At 41.8% G+C, this 23,404-nt stretch overlaps 1 protein-coding gene across 38 annotated transcripts in view; it reads right to left on the bottom strand.

Moving 5' to 3' along the window:
- Positions 1-23,404, bottom strand: part of LOC116841245 (calcium-activated potassium channel slowpoke) — a 128,506-nt gene that overhangs the window by 50,375 nt on the left and 54,727 nt on the right. For 30 of the 38 annotated variants that reach the window (XM_032809417.1, XM_032812091.1, XM_032809324.1 and 27 more), the window contains exons 2-6: positions 19,493-19,554; positions 18,842-18,938; positions 18,264-18,527; positions 17,260-17,427; positions 8,915-9,006 (exon numbers count right to left, since the gene is read on the bottom strand). In XM_032809417.1, the coding sequence (XP_032665308.1) occupies positions 8,915-9,006; positions 17,260-17,427; positions 18,264-18,527; positions 18,842-18,938; positions 19,493-19,554 (683 nt within the window). The remainder of the gene's footprint in view (positions 1-8,914; positions 9,007-17,259; positions 17,428-18,263; positions 18,528-18,841; positions 18,939-19,492; positions 19,555-23,404) is intronic. The other 8 variants (XM_032809504.1, XM_032810610.1, XM_032811657.1 and 5 more) reach the window with 1 other exon arrangement.

Raw genomic sequence — 23,404 nt, 5'->3', positions numbered from 1 at the left:
CGCTCTGCGGCAACGAAGTCTGTGAGCGTAATTGCGTAATTACGATTAATCGAGAGGATACTCGAGAGCGGGCTGATTCTTTCTTGGCGAAAACGGTCTCGCGAATATCGTGTTCCTTGGGACGGTGGGCTGATGGCGAACTATTGCGCGTAGCACGTACTACCTCTTACTTCTCGATTTGACCGCACGTGGTGATGCACGTGTCGTGTTTAAACGGGGTAATTGCGACCGCGAGGCTGTGATGTTCCGGGTGAGTATACATATCCTTTCCGCCGATCGTCACGTATCCATGTTGGCGTGCACGTACGTGCACATGTACGTGCACATGTGTACACACGTGCATGCATACACACGTAACACGCAGGACGATCGGCCATACGTTTCCTCCGTATGCGCCTGCACGTGTCGCCGGATACGTTAGCCGCGTGTCATATGGAACGTTGTGAGGTATGCTCGATGTGACCCAAGCTAGACTACCTGTGTGCCCCAACAGTGGGATCGTGAGTCGGCGCTTCACGGCGAACGAAGGCAAGACGGGCGTAGATCCGATCAATTTTTCATCCGCGCGCGCCTCGGTCAAAAGGTCATAGACGTTTCTATTCTATTACGAACGCACGCTCGATATTTTTATGATACCAACGACAATAACGTTCAAGGTGATACGCGCTTTGACATCGGATCCATTGGCATGCGCTACGACACGTTATCTTGCAAAGAAGATAAATGGATTAAACTGAATCCTGAGAAAATGAGTCGTGCAGAATGTCTCTTTAAACTTTGATGTCAAAAATATGACGACGTAAATAAAAGTGACAAGTGCGGAACAAAAGGAAATTTTGTGTACTTTGATTATGCTCGCAGGGACTTTACCTTTCTAAGTGCTCAATAAATTAATGTGTGACTCGTGTTATCTGATCTCGATTTTGGTCCAAGTCAATTTTCATTCGGGAACATGTCATTCGTTTCAGAATTGTCAATCTCTGCGACATGTATTCATCAAAATGAGAATCGCGTTTTGCGTTCGCTTCACTCGTCTTGTCAATCTTCGAGGTTCTCATTGAATAGCAGATTTCGCATAATTATCTGCCTCATTCAATTACAATGGCACGATGCTTGATTGTTGCGATTGATTTTGCGCCCGTAGTCTGAAACCGTCTTCGCCGGGTTACGTCGTTCCACGTCGCACATGAATGCAGCGTCGTGTGTCGCAATCAGACGTGCAATTTCTACTGATAAAACCCCTAAAGAGCGGCCGTATGTGCCTACGTCTGCAGCCGCTACTGCTGCGCTATTTCAAATGCCAAGAACCGTGTGTCTTGTGTGTGCGTGTGTATGCTTGTGTACACGTGTATATGTATACGTCTGAGAGAGTATCAAGCCAAGAGAAAAGTCGCGACTCGATACCGGAGACGACCGCCCTCCTCGCGCATCGAACGAGAGAGGGTTATTCTCTCTCTCTCTCGAAAGGTCATTCCGGACCGGGGGGTCGATCGCCTTTCGACAGTCTACAGACTAGCCAAAACACTATCGCATGCCACCAAGAAACTCAATCTGGAAGAGAGAGTGGAATAGATAGAATAGATAAATAGACAGAAAGATAGATAGAGGGAGAACGAGAGAGAAAGTGGTAGATAGAGAGAGAAAAGAGAGAGAAAAGAGAAGTATATACGTTTATTTTCCGGCGCTCCCTACGGAGCCTAATTTTACTCGAAGATGGTCGAGTTTCCTTCATTAATCTCGATCGCGGGTAATATTCATACATCTCGACCTAACGTCGTACGCCGGCGAGTTACTTCCAAGATATTGACACGCTATCTTTTGAGGTAGATGTGTGTGTACGTGTGTATGGTATGTCTGTGTGTGTATGCCGATCAACTTGTCGACAAGTATCAGCATCATCCGCAACTCGCTGCTTCACGGCTGTGATCGCGTATCTTGTCACTCGCTATTGGCGTTATGGCGTGTTTCCGGGAGACTCATCATTCGTGTTCGACGATACGATTGCGTAAAAACAGAAAAGTCCCTCAGGGAATGATCGAAAACGCAAAAACAGATAGATACAGGGAGATCACTCTCTCGAAATATTTCGTTTGATATTATCCAGCGAATATCGTTATATATACAAATATAGAATTACCAGAATACTCGTCTCCAACGTCGAAAATGCTTTTCCAATGGAAATGTAACGACGTTTTAAAATGGGTGAAAAAAGACATCTCTCTAGGCAAAAATAGAAAAGCAGCGTATCGCTGTGGGTAAACGAAAAAAATAAATAAATAAAAAGACATTTTTCAATATTCGCCGCGAGAAGTTTTATAATCGGAGAGATGGACAGCTCTTGAACAGAAGAGAGAAGCATTGTACAATAAACGCGCGCGTGTTTGTTACAGAGACATCTTCCGTTTCACAATTTCGCGATATACCTGCGGAACATGAAACAAAACGCGAAACGCAAAGCGGAAAAGTATCACGTTCCGATCCCAAAAAATGACACACGATCCATTTTACACAAACTGCCGTCGGCATTGACAGAGAATTTAGCGTCGGTCGCGTTTGAATCGGGTGAATCGAGCGTCTTGTCATGAGCATCGTGCAAATGCCACACGCTGATAACGTTAACCCCCCTTGCGGTCGTAACCCGGGCTACGCTCGGTAATGCATATTGTGCCGAAGCGCGCCGCAACCGCAAAGGGTTAGCATCATGATCTGCCGCGGAAAGGACAGAATTATCATCCTCGGCACTCGCCGACGATGCTGTTCGCGCAATGCCCCTTACTTGCGCTGCGTAAAGAGACAAAAAGCGACGTGACGGTGAACGTTTGCCGTGAGCTAATCTGCCACGATAGATTAGCGAGCTACATTACGTGCGCGATGCAACGCTTTCCGCGCCTAAGTAATCGACCCTACCACACACTGATCCCGTTATAATCGAGGGCGAACCGCGATGCGCCCGTTTACACGCGACAAACACGCAGGTGACGTGAAGCGCGCGCGCGGCGCGACACAGCGCTGAGAAATACTCGCTGCTACGATGCACAAAAGGCAAGAATAAAATTATCTGATATATGTTTAAGAACTTCGCATACCCCAGCACTGGCCGAGTTATCGGGAACGAAATGGCTTTCGATGAGTTAACGTGAGGGAACGAACGATGAGAACGAACTACTTTTCGTGACCGTGCGATATAGAAAGTAATCATATATATGTATATATATTACAAAATATACGAATGTGTATATATATACATATACAATATATGTATATGTACATATATATATATATATAGATAGATAGATAGATAGAAAGAGAGAGAAATAGAAGAGGAAAGAGAGATGCAACAGTAATATATATATTCTTCTCATCTACTAATATGTGTATGTAAACGTGTGTATGTATATATAATAATGATAATAAAAACTCGTGTGTTCCTCTTTCCACAAAAGTTCAAGCATACCAGCACGTGTTATATTACCAAGATATTTACTAACTGGTAAGAAGGTGGAGAAGAAAAAAGCGGTGAGAGTCAGCACAGGGTTATGTCAAAGAAACAGTAAAAAGACAAGGGTAAGAATCAAAGAGGGAGGAGGACTGTGTGTGGCTCAAGAAATCCGGAATACCATTTTTCTAACAATCACGGATCCATGATGGTGATGTAGGGCCGTGATACGGGACGAGGGGGAGCGGGAGGCGTCGGGAGGGAGATATATTTACTAATCGAAGAGTAAGTTCATCGCGGATAGCGAAGGTGGTCCCGGAGATTCGCTCGAACGCACCCCCGCGAGTGCGAAAATAAAAGGACGACGGTGTTCTTTTTCATCGGCAAGATCGAGCCGCGCGCGACGCTCGCTTTCTCGCCGTCGCGAGAGAACGAAGCCTGGATACTGCCGGGTGAGAAAAAGAAAATCCCGTTTTGTCGGAGCGAAACTCGCGCTCGGAAAGTCGCAGCAAGTTCAACCGGGGAACTGGGTTACGCGCGCGGAGCTGACGACGACGGTGCAGTCATTAAAATACTTCGTTACTCGGATACTCGCTGTTTATCCGATCTCTCGTTCATCTTGCCACCACTACACCCAACTTTTCCGCTAATACTGCGCCGTGAGACGTCGTAGACGTGCACAGAAGTGAGCAAAACACGTTAATTGCTCTCGCGACATCCCTAACAAAAAGAGAGATTCATTCCGCGATTGTTTGTCTCGTCCTCTCCCTTCGCCGAAGAGTGCTTCATCGATCGCAGATGAAGACTTATTCACTGGCATTTCTCGATCGAGAAAGAGAGAAAGACAGAGAAAGAAAGAGAGAGAGAGAGAAAGAGAGAAAGAGAGAAATAGAGAGGAAGATCGATCGTGATCATCGAGGGAACGAGCGTGATGATGTCAGCACCGGGAACATCACGACAGACCATCTCGCATAACGAGATCCCTTCGCTATCCAGGCCGACTTCGCTACTTCTCGTATCTATGTGACTACTGGGACAACATGGGGGGCTAGTCTCAAGTTAGGTTTGTTTTTTATGGCTGGCTTCCACGTAGGTGGATTTTCTGGGGGGTACCTGCGTCCACGCTCGCGGCTGTACTGGCCACCGTACTTGCAGCGATTCGCGGCGAGCTCCGTGATCTCTGGGATCCAGCTGGCGAACACCGCCTACACACCCACAATCATCCGTTGCCGTCAGAACAGACCCCTTAGCCTGAATCTTTTTGTGTTTGTTTTTTTCGAGTTTGTTTCGTTCGTGCTTTCGCTCGCACTCCCCGCTTCGTTATGTTCTTGATCGCTTTGTCGTGAGCGACCGACAGAGTGCCGCGAATTGTGAGAATAGAGATGACAAGTACGATTGATACGACACCGAGGCACAATTGTAAGATACGTAGTAATGTGTGATTTTGAAGGTAGTATGCGTTTGCGATTTTTTAATCAACGTGTAGATTTTTTTTTAATAGCGTTGCGCTCCTTTAAGATAAAATGGACTAAGTACTCATTGTAATTGCTGCGTATCTTCTTGGGCAGAAGATTCCGATGTAGTGAAAAGACTTCTGATAAACGTATTACGTGTGCCGTCAATCACCAAATTCGCTTAAACAAAATGAAAGAAAAATTTGTACAACGAGATAGTTCTATAACGCAACTTATAATTTTTTGTATATTTATTATATTTCCGTGCAAATTGCACAATTATATTTAAACAATATATAAAATTTTGCGGACATGTTTTACGAAACTTTTTGTGAAAATACATCTTCGTATCTCTGCTTGTATTTGATCCTTAGCTTGCTCACAAATCATTCAGAACAGAAATATCTGTTATATCGATTAAGTGTCTCTTGGATTTTTCAAATAAATTACTGTACCTTTTATTTTGTTCAGTGAAACAGGTGATGGACTTTGACACATACAGTATAAATCTAAAAATTCTTTCCAAATTGCAGACAATACTGTTATCTCAGTTCTCAACTTGTGGGAGATTTTCTTAATGTTAAGTTTATACGTTCTTCAAAACAACCCTTGATAATCAATTTGAATGCTGCAAAATCATATTTAAAATCTGCAGGAATTTTTATTCTACGACTGTTACGATAATCATCTTTTACTTGATTTTTTATCGGATGAAACTGAAACTCATCGATTTTGGAACGAAACGTGCGTACATGTATATCTATATATATGTGTGTGTGTGTGTGTGTGTGTGTGTGTGTGTGTATGTGTGTATACGCAGTGATGATTTGTCGAGTAATCGTCGCGAAAGTACGATGAACACTCGATACAATGAATAATAAATAATATGACAAACTTGTCCTAACACTCGCGCGTACTCTCTCGTCTTTCGAGCTTCCGCATATACTGCAAGCTCGGCCTGCTTGAAATCATTAATCCTTGTCAGAGAGGATACAACTTAACCCACGGGACGTTCGCTAGAACATAGCGATGCGTTCATCATACGTATGTGTCAGTTCTCGGCTAGTGCCGCATTCAGAACTAATCTCATTCAAGCGAATAGGAAGAAAAAACTAGAATCGTTCAATCGCTTCAACGGCTTAAGCGTCGATTTTCTACGCGAGAAAAAGAATAAGAGAGAGAGAGAGGGGGAGAGAATTAGATTGTATAAATCAGTAACAGCATCAAGTGTGTAATCGTGCCAATATGCTAGCAACGTCTGTGAGACGTTACGTCGTAGATCAGACGATGAAACTGCGTGTTAGCACGATGCAAATTGTGCATGTCATTAGATTAGCGCTGCGCAACCGTCATATGGAAGTCAAGCGTCTCACACGCGCAATGCCAAGAGCGACAATTCGCCTTTGCATCCTCACGAAATGACTCGGGTCACAGGTCGATCCATAAAAAACACAGTGCCGTTAGTTCCTCGTTCCGCGCAATACGTGCCTATTCGCGATTCTCCAGTTGACCATTGTTAATTGACGTTAATTGACTCCGGACGCGGCTGCACACTTCTCGCGAAACGGCATAGAACTAAGTGCCGTCATCTCGCGCGACGTGTCGTAAAAATTAATTTAATGGCATGCAGGCACTATCGTAGCGTACGGCGCCGACAATTCCGAATAATCAACGTCGTTCCCGACGTGACGTTGTGCCCTATTTCTGGACTGGGGTTCAAATAGAATACCGCCGTGTGTAGAGTAGAGGAGACCTCAGTGTGCCACAATATTGGGAGAAGACTTGGGAAAATAAAGAAAAAATTTGAATTTTCACAGTGTGCTTGGCAAAACTGATTGTATTTTTGCGATAACCGCGAGCGAATGTAAACGTATTGTGTGATGTATCTCACGTGTAAAACGAATGACCAAACCATGCAAGACGATCAACTGGATAAAATTATCATCATTGAATTATTATGTATTAAATACACGCTCTTGCACGATTGATACGTGCACGGTATCGTCCAATCAGTCGAGTTACATGGTTTGATTCAAAGACATATCAATATTTTGTAATTGTTGTATTTGAGAGTTGCATTCGAAGATTTGAATGTGTTCCATTGGATATTTCGTTCTAATGTGATGCAGTATAAAAGTAATGTTGTACTCTCCTGTAAATGTTCATACATTGCAGGTAGCAGACTAAAGTGGCAAACCATGTGATTTGTTTGGAAAAATGTGCTGTTGATAAAAAGTTGTTAATATAACGACGAGAAAACAACTGGATGGAGTACAGATGCTTCGTCTAGATTTCGCGTCGAAGCGAAACTACGTTCGAAAAATATAATCTGAGTTCCATCAAGCTGCCTTCGTCGTGACTCATAGTATTGTCTTATGTATATTATACGTGTCATATGGATGCTGGGTGCTTGTTGCTTCGTGCTGTAGAAAAAGAGCGATAATCGATATACGATAAAGAACCACTCCGATCGATATAATATAGAGTACATGCATAAGGCAAACTTACTAAGCGCAGCTGCTTCTCTCGTCACTTTGGACTTACACGCGATCTTCGCCATCGGACACATATTGTTTGTTAACTCGGCGTCGCACGGTGAAAGGTCATCGAATTTATCAGAGGTAAGTGATTTGGTCGTTGAAAAAAATCGTCATTACACGCGTATTTGGATGCCAGAAGCGGGGAAAACGATATTCTGTAATTTCTAATTCCCGCGCGTGTATAACTCTCGCGACACGACGTTTACGATCTCTGAGAAGACCGACCTAAAGTTAAATGTAAAGAGCTTCCTCGAAACAAAAATTGACTCATCTTCGGCGAAAGTCTCTGCGCAGCACAACGCGAATCGATCTTGAAAGTGTATAAAATGAAGCATAAAACATAACTATCACGTTGGTGCTTATTAACGGCTATGCGCCTGAGATGTGGCGATTCGCGCTGCAGCTGTACTTTATCGGCTTTAATTCGAGATGGCGAGTCAGTCCAATATCAGAAAGTATCCGCTTCTAGGCGCCGCAGATGGCTCAACATTTACCTGGCCACGGGTGTGGCCTCTATTCAACAGTGTGATAATATTAAAATCGATACGGTCATTTTATGACGATTAGCCGATGCTTCTTGCGAATACCCGAACCGCGGTGAGGCAGAATCCAGCATTGATAACTCGGAATTATTCAATTCGCTTAGCTCAGGCTAAGAACAATGAAATATCTAGTACTAATCACTTGTCATTCTACCATGTCAAACTATTCAGTGAGAAATATTAGAAACCAAATTGGAACAAGTCACTTCTAATTTCCAATTCACACATATTCAAGAAATTCTCAATTACACGCTAAGAAATCGATGATGTCGTTGTATTGATTTGATGCGCGAGTGAAAATGCAACAGCCGAATATCGAGATTTTCGAGCGCGTTTCCACTTGTTTCCTTTTCTTTTCCTTTTTCCGAGATACGCTCACTTGCTCGCGTCGATCGTGAAAACTCTTTCCTTGCCGCTTCATTGGACCTTTCACCGTGGACCAGTGCCGTTTGATTCATTGGGAAATGAAAGGGAACGCCAGCGACGAATATACCACGTCGCACGCACGCACGGTCGTTACTCGGGTGAACTCTATACTTCCGGCTGCTGTAAATTCTCATGCATTCATCATCGGTCCTCGAGCTTCTTGACATTTCGCACTCACATAGAACGATGATCGAACGACGATGAGAATGTAGCACGAGGGTAGGCGCGTTCATGTGTGTGTGTGTGTGTGTGTGTGTGTGTGTGTGTGTGTGTGTATGTGTGTTTCGCGATCGCATATGTGCGAGAATGGCACATCGTATGTATCGTATGTCTGTGTTGCTGTGTTGTGCGTGTATGTGTGTTTTGCGCGTGCGAATACGTATATCACGCGCATCGCGAATGTATATTTGTTAATCCTTACGTAAGTATAGAAGTATATACATATACATACTGGAAGGAAAGTAAAATTAATAGACAAGAGACAGAGGGTTGTAGGATGTAATTTGATAGTAATACCTCTTTCCATGCTCCCGCTTGTATTCGCCGCTGTACTTGGACCTACTGCCTACGAGCTCTATTATCTCGGGTATGCTACTAGCAAAAATTGCCTGCAAATAGAAATCATAACTGGAAAACACTATGCGACTACGGATCGTTGAGAAAGAAAACAAAACCGGGTCACCTAGGTATCGGTTGCGTCTAGCAGCAGTGCTTCCGCATCTCCTATATTGGCGTAAGTTAAGATGCATGTCGTACAAGGAAAACGGCAAAGGAGAAATTGGAGAAATGGGGCTGGGGAGGTAAGGGTAGTAGAATGCGGCTAAGGGGTAATAATCTACGTTTTATGTTTCGTGTTCGCGTGTGCTTACTGATGTGAGAATCGAAACGTGATGCTTTCAAGTATATATTGATATCTCTGGGTGACATACATTCTAAATCGATGCGTGGGGAATTAAGAGTCACACAGTGTGTTAAAGGAAAAGTACCTAGCTGATAATTGTATCACACAGCGAGACCCACCGAAATTCAATATGCCTAATGCTAACAAACCAACTCTGTTCCTTTTACATGTTCCTTTTACATGTGGTATCACAATGCCGAATAAAGAGCAAATAGAACAACGATGCGTATTAACGCTTTTGAAAAATTACACTACATCTCGAAAACATCAATCACATTTTATGACACAATAATTCAAATAACACAATTAAAGTCTTTTGAAATTTTTTTAAATAATTTGATATTTCTGAGATATTGATGTTTCTGAGATATTATATTATTGTGATAAAAAATAGTTATTAACAAATTTATATTTTATATGTATTATTTAACATATATATATCATATATATTGATGCACGTTAAAAAGACTGATCTAACAAACGTCGCGCAAAGGAAATCAAAGTCGATTTTGAGTCATATCGAGTGATGACAGCGAAACGCTGCTTATCGTGATATCATTTAGTGTTACAACCTTTGTCATTGTTACTATTATATTATACTTACACTACGACGATTTTGCTATAACCGTATAGAATCATCCGACGTGTAGGTATCGAGTCTATATGTGTGTATGTGTGTGCAGTATAATAATATAAAAGAGAGTGAGCATAAAAGTAAAGGCAGTCCACCAGGCGAGAAAAGAAAGAGATAAGAAAGCTACTAGAAAACAGCAGAGATACAGAGTTAATAGTGGAAATCGATCTCTTCTGAAGTCTGCGATAGACTAAGAGAGTTTTTCTTTATCCTCACAATCAATTATCCGACTTGCAAATTTGCCCGTGCCACGAACTCGATATTAATTCTCGACGTCTTGATTAATTCTCTGCTGTTTGCGATTAAGGTGCGACCCATGTGAGACAAGTGAATGTAACTTATGATCGATAATTACAAAAGCACAGAAGTGAAGAAGGTGCAAGCGTTGCTTCTGAGTAGAACGGAAGTAGAGAGGAAATTCTGCAAGTCGAAAGTTCGCGTCGTGCATGTGTGAGGTGAGAGAGGTGCCATTATGTAAATCGCTTATGATGCCGGATAGCAGTAAGAAAGATACGACCCGTCGTGAACGATCGACCAAATCGTGTCGTGTCACGTCGCGTGATTTGCGCTACTAATATGGGCGCTGATAGTGATCCGCGAGTAGGCATATCTCGCGAGTTTCATAGACACTAGGCAACTAAAGACACTGCGATCAACGAAATTCTTAAGGAGACAGAATAGTGAGAAGAAAAAAGAAGTTCGACACTTTGCGCTCGACGTAACGCTGTACACTCTCGAGAAACAGCCAGGAATAGATGTCCTGCAAAGTAACATGGCGAAGCAGCGAATTGTACGACCGCGATCATTTCGCCGAGTGATAAGTACGCAGCGAAAAGTGAGAGAACCCACGTACCCACGTAGAACTCAGAACTTTAGCGACATTTAATAAAAATCGTGTACTTGGAGGAGAGAGAAAGATAGAAAGAGAGAAAGAGAAAGACAGAGAAACAGCGGGAGAAAGAGAAAGAAAAAGAGTGAAAGTTTAGTTGAATAAGACATGAATTTATAGCCCCGAGAATTGCGATTGCTCGTACGTGAAAATTAAATGCGCAATTCCAGAGAGATCGTAAGTAATGAATCCGCTTGCAATCGCAGAGTTTGTAACCGATTAGCTATTTTGCGCATTCGATAACGATAAAAATTGGAACATTGATCTGCAAACCAAGGTTGCGTGGCCGAATATTCTCTTTGAATACATTGAAATGCGTATTCGTCTGATATATCATTGCTGTCGCGTACAGTTATGCTGAATCAAGCGTAAATTAGAACCTCGCGTTCACAATTATCCCCTGTTATTTAATTGAAGCGCGCTATGAGAAGAAACTGTTTGAGCTTTATGAAAAGAAACTCCGTAAAAATCATTGCAAAAATAACCGTACGTACAGTCATTTTTTTTCTCAAAACTTTCAATGCGTCCACACGGTATAATAAGTGCGCATCAGCGCGGTCGCGCGGCTGTTGAGAATATTATCCGAGCGTTTACGAAAGGACCTTATCTCCCCTAACAGCGAGAGCTAACACTGAATATCGCGTACAATTTCTCGGTGCAATCCTGAAATAACGCGATTGCCTTTCCTCTCCCTCATGTAATCGGAGACAATGCGCAGCGTTCTCGTCGTACTTTTGGATTCCCGACGAGCTAAGAGAATCTACCGATCTTCGGCCCGTCTGCGGTCGTTTAATTTACGACGTCGCCGTCTAATTTCAGGCTTCGCTACCACTCGTGTCCACTAAGTATACTGAATTCGGTTAAAGGCGGTTCCTCGTTTATGCAGAGACACGTGATATCATACCTTCAGCCAGAGGCCAAAGCGCTTTGAAAGTGTTCCAAAAGAACCGTCACTTTATACGTTACGAGGACATAATTTTTCATTCCCCCAGAACGTGCAGAACGTGACTAATCGGAAGACCGGCGATTCGGTTACAAATCTCTCGATGCAACACACGAGAGGATACACGGGCAGGATGCACCGCACTGTTCGCAACGCATTCGGTGTCGCCGCGATATAACGCGCACGGATTTATAGCAGATACACGATCCAGCGAAAAACAAACATACGCTGTGAGAAAGAAGATAATTGAAATTTGATGCATAAACCGCGCTGTGGATGTGACGCACTGAGTTCCAGCTAAAAACAAAATGATCATGAACTTTTTGTAATCCGCCGGTACAGGGAGAAGTAGCGTGTCGAGAGAGACACAGAATTGACTATCTACTGTTTAAGTAAGATGCGCCAATATGCATTGATATGTGAGTACGTCGCGCAAAGTCATTGACACCGGACGTAGTAAATTTGTGTTTTGTATAAGAGGCTGAAGAAGGTTCGACAGAAGGTGAGTGTAATTTTCTATTACATTTCTTTTTTTCTCCACATAAAAACAAGTCAACTCAGTTTTCCATTTCCGATAATCTGGAGCTACTAATTTGAGGGGAAAGTTTCCAAGTTAATCGCGGGAGAGAGAAGGGGTGTTGAGGACGACCCACCTTGAGAATTGTTCTCTAACAAAGTTTACAACGTGCCGTTTAAAATCGATGAGAGAGACAAAGTACTATCTCTTGTCGTATAATACGATAAAACTATGTCAGTCGTAGATTTTCCCGATTTCAGTCGTTGTTTATCGACTGCGAAAAAGGTGGCGAACGTATTTCAGTGATACCAAAAACAGATGAAACTAAATTCGGCTGAATCGCGCGATTATCATTGACACCGTCGTCGTGTCCAGAAATCGCTACTGAGAGAACCGTACGCGTCGCTCTCTCTCTCTACGGCCAACAATTCGAAAAATAAAGTTCAAGCGGCCAGAACAATATCTCATGTTGTAGCATGAGCAGCGTTTCAGCGTCACAGAGAACACACATACAGAAAGAATGGGCAGTTAAGAAGTCAAGCGCGTACACCAATACATTTTATCGAAGCCGTCGGGACTCGTGCCCTCCGATAGAGAAACGCGACAGTTATAATATAGAGAGATTCATACGTGATGTAACAACGAACCTCGAAGCTGATCGCGCAGACGGACAGATCGGCGTCGCCAAACGTGCGAGTTTCAGTGAACTTGATCGACTTTTATCAACTTTGCACAAATGCTAAGCGTATATAGAAATCAATATACGTACGTGAACTTCCAAATAACGTTTGCTTTGTAACAAGAAATATTGCACTCGTGTATTTTCTGCGTGAGCTTTGCAGGAGGCAAAGATCCATAGAATTTCGTCGCCTCAAGCTTCGAAGCTCCTTACTTTAGTAAAAGTCCTTTTGATGTTTGTTAGTATCATTGAGAAATGAGTTCGCAGTATATATTGCAGCATTCGCATTGCAAGCTGAATCGAACACATCTGAGTAGTCGATTCGCTGCAAGTGATTCCCCGACCGAAGAGAAAAGATAGAGTGGCTGTAGCAAGATTCGTAGAACCAATTTAAGCCGTAAAAAAGAAAGAGAGAGAGAGAGAGAAGAGGGAGAGAGAAAGAGAGAAAAATAGAGATAGACAGAGGAAAGAAAAAGAGAGAAAGAAAGAGATAGATAGATACATAGAAGAAGAGTAAAATATGCGTTTAAGAGCTACAGAGTGTGTCGTACAAATTACATATGACCGCAATTGCATCTTTCACCATCTCGCGTAACACCTAAATCGAGAGGCTCGATCACTCGCAATTGTAGCAAACTGACTTGCAGAGAAACATAGTTCGATGCAAGCGAGATATACAATTCTACACTAAATGCCTCGCAAATGAACGATCGTGAAAATCACACATTTATTTACTAATCGCGTCGGCCGCGATCGAACAAAAAATATCCCGCTAATAATTTTGAGACAAGAGCCAAGATCTACCCGATTCTAATACTGGAACGTCTAGAAACAATCGTTCTAACAGAACGAGTACGCTATTGGTATCTCCAGCAATCATTGAGATAGCTAAGATAGATCTCATTCGAATTCGCTCGATTTCCAAGAGTTCCCGAATCGCGCGCGGTTTTAGGAGCACCGAATAAATAGAATAAATTCTACACATATACACATATCTCTATTGCTCGAGACATTTTTCAAACGGTCTCTATGCATTCTGGGTTTGTTTCGGTCTTTTTTTCCCTTAAATCATAGAGTGAGGCGTGTAGGTACGAAAATTTCACGAAGTTGCAGTCAGAATCCGTCGTGAGTTTCTCTCGCCTGAGACTCTGTCTCTAACGATTTTATCGATCCTATCGTTTTTGGACAATTCAGAGTATCTCCGAAAAATGCTTCCTTCAGAGAATTTAAATCAACCTTCCTGCGCGAAATGGCACTCTCGATACTGAAAGTAGAAGAAGAGTTCTCGTCTATTTCGAGGAAATATAAATTGCGGTCTTAATTGCCATTCCGTGAGTTACCGAGAAGAGAAATATTGTTCGTCAAATGCAATAGCAACTGATTAATACGCGGTTATTGGATTGCGTTCGCGCCTCATTTCGTTGCGGTGTAATTTATCCTGCAACAATATTGACCTTTTTAACAAGATAATGAAATTTTCAGCTCAGTTGAATCCAGAGTCGATGATCTATCACGCTGAAACTACACGTTACCGGGTTATTAGAGCGCACTCAAGATCATCAGTCCTCAAGATTCTTCTCTGTCACTACATCTCCACGATCTAAGGCAATCCTGCTGTCGCACGATTGTTGCGAGAAAAAGACTCAAAACGTCACGACGGTTCTGACAGCCACGTGATTTATCACAGAGGTATAGGCATAAGGCAGAGGTAGCCAGTATCTTTGTCTTCTCGTCTCTTTTGTCGTCGTGGCTAAGATTCGAACCAGCGCGGTCGGATCCGAATTGCCGCGGACTGATTCGCATGACGATGGGATTTTTCTCGACGCTTTTAATGTATATGCAAATTGCGGGGAGGTGAGGAGCGACGTTTCAGACAGGTTTCGAGCGATGTACGAGAGAGGGAAGTGAAGCTGCCTGGTGACTTAAGTTGGTCTCTCTTTACGTTCGTCGTCGTGCCGCGATAAAGGCTTAATTCGTGGCCAATTCCTTTCTTTCTCCCCCCTCTTTTTACAACGGCACGTCGTCGGTGGAACGTGCCTAATTGAATAACCGGTTGATTCAAATTACAGAGCGAAATGTACTTATTAAATGTATTGTCACTATTTCACAATATCTCTGCACGAAATTCAACCGTGTTTTGCGTATGTAATGCATACAAACAGCTAATGGAGATAAATTTATCCGACAAAAGATCGGGAGAGATGATTATTTCGCGCGTAATATCATATTTTTTTTACATATATTTCATGTGAAGTTACGTGAAGCTGTGTGTATCTCCATTGTAGTGGTTCGCGAAACGATTTAAGCCCTTATGCGCGAAAAAATCCAATTCTGTACCACAGATTCTCACGTATGTCGAATGTACCGTACTTTCGGAGTATGCTCTCCCCAGCTCGATAATCAATTTTATCTACGGCTAGTCTACACGGTGAGCTGCGGACAAACGTTAGCTTGGACACGGTTCCGGCGTTTGAACGGCGATGCTCGCGTTTAACAAGAGAAAAATTGCGGCGCGTCTCCGGGATGAGCTCTAGGCTGTCGCCAACTATTATCCCAAGGCAACTCGACCGTGTACGCAAGGTTCACGCGAATGATCGATAAGCCGCGTACGCGCATACAAACGCGTGTATATTGGAGCACAGCTGCACTCCCGCGGTAATCGCGCGCATCGACGTTCAAACGAATCGGTCGATAACGGCATATAACGAGTGGCACCATGCCACCCCCGCCGTTGATTCCTGCCCCAAAAAGTCACTTTGGCGTGACATTAAATGAAAACGTTATTTTCGCGGTGGGACCACCGCGTTTATTTCCTTTGTTTAGGGCCACAAGGCTGCGAACTTCGAGAAGTGGAGTAAATTTGCATTGCGGAAACTTTGAGCGAGTTTAACACGTGTGTCTGCCCGTATTTACTTCGCCATAGAAACTTTGGATCACGAAAAAATTAAAACCACTTCGCACACAATAAGCGTGTATTTGCATATATGTTTACTTGTATGTGCGCGCGCGCGCATTTACACGTATATGTATCGCTAAAAATAATGTTCAATGCTCAAAAAGTTTTATCCACGCTAAAATTGTCTGTCTTAAAATTGTTCACATCTGGAAATTGTATAGCTATTAAAAACTAAATTATAATTAAAGCTTTAACCGTTTTGCGTAAACATTTTTTCTGTAAATTATACGAATAACATTTCTTGCGGCTAACTAAAAAATATTAGAAGATATTATTATTATTATTATTTGGCGTAGCGGGAATTTTACAGATCGTTGAATTTACCATCATGAATCGTTTCTCGGCGCCTTTCGGGATGCAGGATCAACAGCCGGGGAACACCGTGCACTCGAAATATTCAACCGTCTCGCGCGCGGCTCGGCGAACACGTAAATCTCAGTCCGTCCCTCATCTCCCCGATCGTTCCGCTCTGATGTACGAGCTTTGGCAAAACCGCCGAACTGGCGGTTCCAGTTTGGCGAAACGAGCTATGCGAAAGGCAGAATAGCAAACGATAGCTCGAGATTCCTCGCCATGGGAGAAGAGGATTCGCGAGATCGCGGCGAGAAGATAGAACCGGCACAGCGAAAAAGCTCAATCTCTCAAGAAAGTGAGGGAAGAGAAAGAATTAATATCTCTTGCGTCGGTACAACAAAGAGAGGTTTTAAAAGTTTCATACACTTTCGCAACACTGCGTCGGTTACGGATTTTTCTTCGCGATGTGTATGCTTGAAGGAATCAATCGAGTCGAAAGAGTGACCGAGTTTTGTCCCGCACGTTTCGTTTCGCAAAGCTCGTTCCTCGTAAAGGGTATAACCCATGGAAGAATACGACAAGCAACATTTTTCCGAGAACACATGGCTTTATTTATCATATTTGTTTCTCCGTATTTACTCGTGTCTTTCATGCCATAATTTTCAGCAACGTTAAGCAAGGACAAAGAGGCTCGATTGCAGACAACCAGAAAGACAGTAACAAGAAAATTTAATCTCTCATCTCATTTAGCTTTTGCCTTTGACAGCAACCGGATACCCGACTGTTCGTTCAGAAGCTACAGAGCAAGTTGATAATTAAATCTAGATGATTCTTAATGAAAAATACCACTGCATCCTTCCATGGATTAGTCGGACTAGGATAACGTGACCATCCGTCCACGGTGCGTAGAATGGGAGCGCGATTTTCGCGAAATCGAGAAATCGCGAAATTGGGACATATCGTACGTGTGTGGGACTACAGGGTGTCCCTTAACCGACGTAAATGATCAAAGTAGCTACGTAGATATAATACGTGAGGAATAACTTACCAAACCGACGAGTAGAAAAAATACTAGGAATGTGCGGCCGAGGACCGTCTGGCAGTAAACGTCGCCATATCCTACCGTGGACATCGTCACGATCAGAAAGTACACGCAGGTCCAGTACGAAAGCTGTTGCGGGTTCGTGAACTCGAAAGGGTCCCCTGAGTTTTCAAGCTGCGGGCACGATATTATTACGTTCAGGACCATCTCCGGCGCGATGGCGTCAAGAGCGAAATTGCGGTTTATATTGGCGAGTCATAACCGTAAGCTTTTACTGCCGCGCGATAATGGTATAAACACGGAACGTCCGAGGAAACGTATCCCTCGGATTTCAGCGTATATGGTGTTCCCAAGAAATATGAGAGTTTCACGAAGAACGCATTGTCGCGCGTCATGTGAGGCAAGATTAAATTGTTCGCATTGAAAATTTCTATCGCGTTGAATCCATTTAGACATGTCAGAGGATGATTTCTACATTTTATCCGGCACGCGCTACGCGTTTACCATAATACACATAATATACACATATTTAAATTATCTTTCACTTAAACATAAACAATTTCTGATATTATATTGTGGGAGAAAGTTATTTCGTCCAGAAAAGTATCCGCGTAATGTATTTCCATTATGGGCCTAAGAATTCAGAACCTCTATGTAAATTAAGTAACATTCTATCAAATTTTTCGAAAAAAACCATTTAAAAAACAATTTTTTAATATTTTTGTTCTTTTAAAAATTTCAATTCATATTTTAAGCAATAATAACAAATTACAACAAAACATATCGAAAAATTTGCTTTTATAAAAAAATCAGGGAATTCCTTTGTCCGGCAATCTGTATCTTGAAATATTAATGCTTTATCTTGAACATAATGAGATACAGAAAAAGTCGCGAGCAAAGAGAGAACTTGTCTAGATTTCCGAAATTAGTAAACTGAAATAATTATCGCAATGTGAGCACGTAGCTGTTGCTTGAACAACGCGTAAAAAAAAAATAGGACGTTGTCTTACCAAATGAATGATGCCAGCTGCGGTCAACCAGACGGAGATGAAGATGGATACGAGTTGGGCGAGTCGAATGGAGCTCGATGTCTTTAGAATGTTGAGGTACTGGAGGATGTCAGGGACCGTCATCAGTCGTAGGGCTCGGAGGAACCTCAGTCCGATCCACGTCCGATCGAGATATATCGACACGAAGGACGGTGGTATCGTAAAGTAGTCCACGAACGAATACATCTCCAGCATGAACCACAGCTTGTCACTGGCGGCGATAAACTGAAATCGAAAAACGAGTTCGCAAACTAGAATGATCAGTTGAACGAATATTATGTTTCATCACAGAACATTTGTGGAGCCTTTCGTGAAATATAAGGAAAAATGAGATAAATATCCCGCGCGTCCATTTGCAAATTTCTAATATTTTGTATATTCTGTGCACTGATGAAAATCTCGTCGTTAAAAGTTCACGCTTTTAAGAAATGCATTGAGACAGACAATTATCGATACGATAATAACATGAAATTTACACGTCATTCACGTTTCATATAATGATCCTAACATCACATCCAAAAATAGTTGGTTTTACTTACGCGTATAAAAAAGTAGACCATAAAAAATATATTGAAAGCTAAGTCTATTTGCTGAGTAATGTTGTTGCTCCACTTCTGGCAACGCTCCACCTCTTCGCTGTAACATAAAAGCATGAGATTGCAGATGTTAGGTCAGCATCTCTTATGAACTTATGTGAAGGTCTTGGTCTTAAAAAAAGAAGCAACACTGAAAGGGCGACTAAAATAGCGACGATTAAACTGGTGATTATCGTCGCCTTAATTAAACTGCGACAAGAAGCTTTGAAATGTTGTTATGCTGTTATAATATCTACAATACTACGCAAAAATAAGGACAGTATTTATAAATGTGTATGAACTATACTGTTATAATAATCATGTTGCAATATAACTTTAAACAAACTAATCATACTATTTAATTATGAAAAACAATTACAATGATGTAAACTTTACAACGAGGCCAAATTACACATTGAAGACTGATGAAAAAATACTTAGAGACAAGGTTGGTAGCGGTGTATCGTCAACTTTTCTTTATTCATTTGTTTTTCATAAGCCCAGTACGCGCGTCGAAACAGAGTTACGGAGGTAACTCGTGTCAAAGAGCGATTAATTAAAGCGATTATAGCGCGCAAATTACAGGCCATCTCACGACAAAGTTTTGTCACTCACCTGGAGGCATCGATGAAGTATATTATAAGCGATGCTATACTGAGAATGAAAACTAACACCACCTGAAACAGAAAATGAGAGCGCATCGTGAAATATCTATTTGCGTTAAATTTTATGACTATCAATTGGTAGCACAGGAAAGAAATTAATACTCACTTAAAACTAATATATTCAAATTAGCAATATAATTGTTTTGTATAAGCAACAATATATAATTTTGTCAAAAGAATTTTGAAGTCTGGAATCTCAACGATGTGATAATTTTTACATAAAAAACACTATATGATTACTTTGATGATAATGCAATGTTTTCCTCAAATATTTGAAAACATCATATTCTCAATACGCTATATTATGCTTTCCACTCATGAAAATTATTTTTCAATAAGAATATATTTCCTTTTGCGTTGAATCATACAAAATGCAGTTAATACAAATAACTTATTTTCGTCTGACGCTATGCAATTTTATTTGAGAACTTGCAAGTTAAGAGCAAAGATATTTTCAAAACAAGAATATTTTTCTTTCTGTGAGATGTACGATCAATCCGCGATAAGTTTGAAACGCGTTAGTGCGAGAGGACTAACCTCCATCGAATAGTTCCTCTCTTAAAGGTGTCATAGAGAATCTCAGGAAGCGAATATAAAACGCGATAGAACGGAAAGCGAAGACGGATTGCGACCGCCGTAATGAAAAGTAATCAAATCGCCGCGACACGATTTACGATCACGAGGACTCGTAACTCGAATGAGCTTTTTAAACGTTGTTATTCACCGTAAATATTTTCATTAGAGAAATAGAGAGAGAGAGAGAGAGAGAGAGAGAGAGAGAGAGAGGCAGCTATATCGCTTTATTTCCGATGCGGCATGCGCGCACGGTCTCAAAGTCTCATGTCTAGCTAATAGCTGTCAGCAGTCGTAGAGTAATGTTTATGACTGGAGCTGAGTTAAAGCACCCCGTGCGCTCTCTCTCTCTCTCTCTCTCTCTCTCTCTCTCTCTGCCGACAAAACTCTGCGGAGGTGCGCAACTTTAAAGTTGCGCAAATTCCTGTATGCACACTCAAACACGCTAACGACGCAAACGGGTAGCTCGTTAAGCGGCTGCAGTACTGATCACCGTCATCAAAGACACAAGCGGTTAATTAAACGCTAAAGGGTAATCCGCATAGTCGGCAATAAATTTACCGATCGTCTGTCAGTCGTTTAATCGGAAACATCGATGACATCGCGCTGAGAAACGTCGAGTTAAACGTGTCGCGAGACAATGCCCGCACACGTGTATCGAAATAATATTCACGTGGAATAATTAAAATCCGCCGATGTTTAAATTCGCGATAGAAAACGAGTAAAAACGCAGATGCTCTCGCCTTGCGTTTTGTCGCCAATGAAATATGGGTCGTGTAACTCGACTGAATCAGAGCACGCGGAATTTATCTGTCGCGCGAAATGTTGAAGTATACACCATCCAGGCAGAATTGCGGCTCGCGCACTGCTACACCTGTATAATCATTGTAAACAATAGTTAAGGCCAGCTCAATTATCGTATGCATGTAAGCACGCGATGCGTGCGCGCAACACGACGAGATCGATAAACGTCCATATACGGGATTGTGAGCCGTGAATCTATTAACGAACCGCAGCGATCCTTATTACAGACACGTGGAAGGGATATCCTTAACGAGACGCAAGCATCGGACGACATTCCGACGTTTCTACAGATTAGCACATCAACATGCGACGCGCGTATGCATACACGTCACTTGGTGCAAAAATCAGTAGTCGCTTCGTCGAAGAGAAATATCGGTACGTTCACGTATCTCGACAGAGGCGGAGCTAATTATTCGAACGCATTTTTCTCGCATATCATGGAAATTTGTCGATACAGCAGCACGGCGCAGTACGGTGAGTGGAAATAATTATCCCGAGCAATAATACTCGTCCTATGCGAACGATTATCGATATTCACATTTTGCGAGGGCGCAATTTACATTAAATTCCTTGCCGTTGCCATGTAGGAAAATAATATATCGTGTTAACTGTCACAAATATCAGACTTATAAAAAAAAATGAGACAGTAAAAGATGTATGGAAGACGAAATTAGATTTCCAAGAGAAAGAAAACATATCAAGAGAATATATAATATATAACATAAAAGAGAATATATAATTTATCGTTGAAATATTAACGATGCTTTTCTTGATCAAGAAAAAAGGCATATATTTATCAATATTAAATTCGATATTAATGCATATAACTTGTTTTATGCATGAATATCTATGATATCCGTGACGGAAAAAATGAACTGCCGCAGAGTGATAGCGACGGAAAAAATTATCGATTTATTAAATTATCGAATAATATTACTCATTTTCATTTTCATATTTCTTACGGGGATCAGGATGCTAATAACGAGAGAAAAGTATTAGTTTGACAAAAATTTTCTCCATATATCTTACTAGATCACAACGATATTTCCTTGAACGTTGCACAAAGAAAAACAATTTTCTAGTGGCGCTTCAGAGTAGACCATGTAATTTCCCTTGCTATCAGTCTACTTTGCAACTACTTTACACCCATCCACATAGCAACCTTCCCGTGAATTTTACTTCATAAGTTCCTTTAAAGGAGGGAACGAAGAGGTATGCGTCGGGGTGAACTAAATGCAAAGAGCGAGAAGCCAAGTGATGAGATGGCAGAGGAAAGGGTGGAGGGCGAATGAAAGAGAAATAGAAGAAAAAAATATACGAGGCATACCGTGCGCGATATTCCTGACGCGTCGGTCTCATGAAAACGAACCTCTAGACATAGTCACCGCGCCAAAATAGACAGTAGATGCGGTCCTCTCGACAGAATTATGTAGAGAAGAAACGGGCGAAGTGGTTGTACGGAAGAAGAACGAAGTGACGGTAAGAGCGAGAACAAAGCCTATAACATCTAGAAGAGACCGTGCAATTAGGAGCAGTCGGTCGAATAAAACCGAAGACAAAATAAAGAAGAAAATGAAGAGTTTCCGGAGAGAAGAAGACATAACAATCACACGAGTTGAACTCGGGAGTTTACTGCGGCGATTCATTAAGGATCACGATACTTCTTGCGGTGTAGAGTGATCTGTAATCGAATACCATCTAGTGAATGAACAGTTTGAACGGGTGACTCACAGATTATGTACATGGAAAAAAATGTGGTTGGATTAATCGAATGTCTAGTGAAACATAGACGAAGTTTTGAAGTTTTTCAAGATAACGAGATTTCTGGTTCAGAATTTTATTCAAGATAACGAGATTTCTGGTTAACTTACAACTGTTTAACTTAAACAGTTTAATCTAGATATTTGGTTACTTCATCCAAATTTTTCTTTCTATGTAATTATGAAAGATGTGTCGCAGAAGATTAATCTGGCTTCACCTGTTCAAATATTGGAGTTTGCTCAAGTGTTTACTTGTTACTTAGATGTTAAGTGTTCATTCATTGGACAGATCACCCTACCTCCTGAGTTTGAATTACATTCTACACGGTAGAAAATATCGGTTGGATTAATCAAATATCTGGATAAAATATGAATGAACCAGAATTCTATTCAAGTTAACAAGGTTTTGATTAATTAAACAAGATTTCTGGTTAATCATAATCTTGTTAACTTGAACAGAATTCTGGTAACTTTAATCGAAATTCTGATTCGTCCACATTTCACCAGATATTTGATTAATTCAACCAAAATTTTTTTTCGTGTATAGATCTCGTTCTCAAATTCGACGAGGCGGATGCGAGGAGAGAAGATGACAACCACGAAGTTCGTGGAGAAGAGTCAATGTCGCGGAACGGCTCTCGGGTGCAGTGCACCCGGAATCACGAAGAATTCTCTCTCTCTCTCTCTCTCTCTCTCTCTCTCTCTCTCTCTCTCTCTCTCTCTCT

This window comes from Odontomachus brunneus, unplaced genomic scaffold, assembly GCF_010583005.1.
Source record: "Odontomachus brunneus isolate Ranch 3 - 2012 unplaced genomic scaffold, Obru_v1 Obru_scaffold_001, whole genome shotgun sequence".
Classification (NCBI taxonomy): Eukaryota; Metazoa; Arthropoda; class Insecta; order Hymenoptera; family Formicidae; genus Odontomachus; species Odontomachus brunneus.
This window is presented reverse-complemented; position numbering and strand designations above follow the sequence as displayed.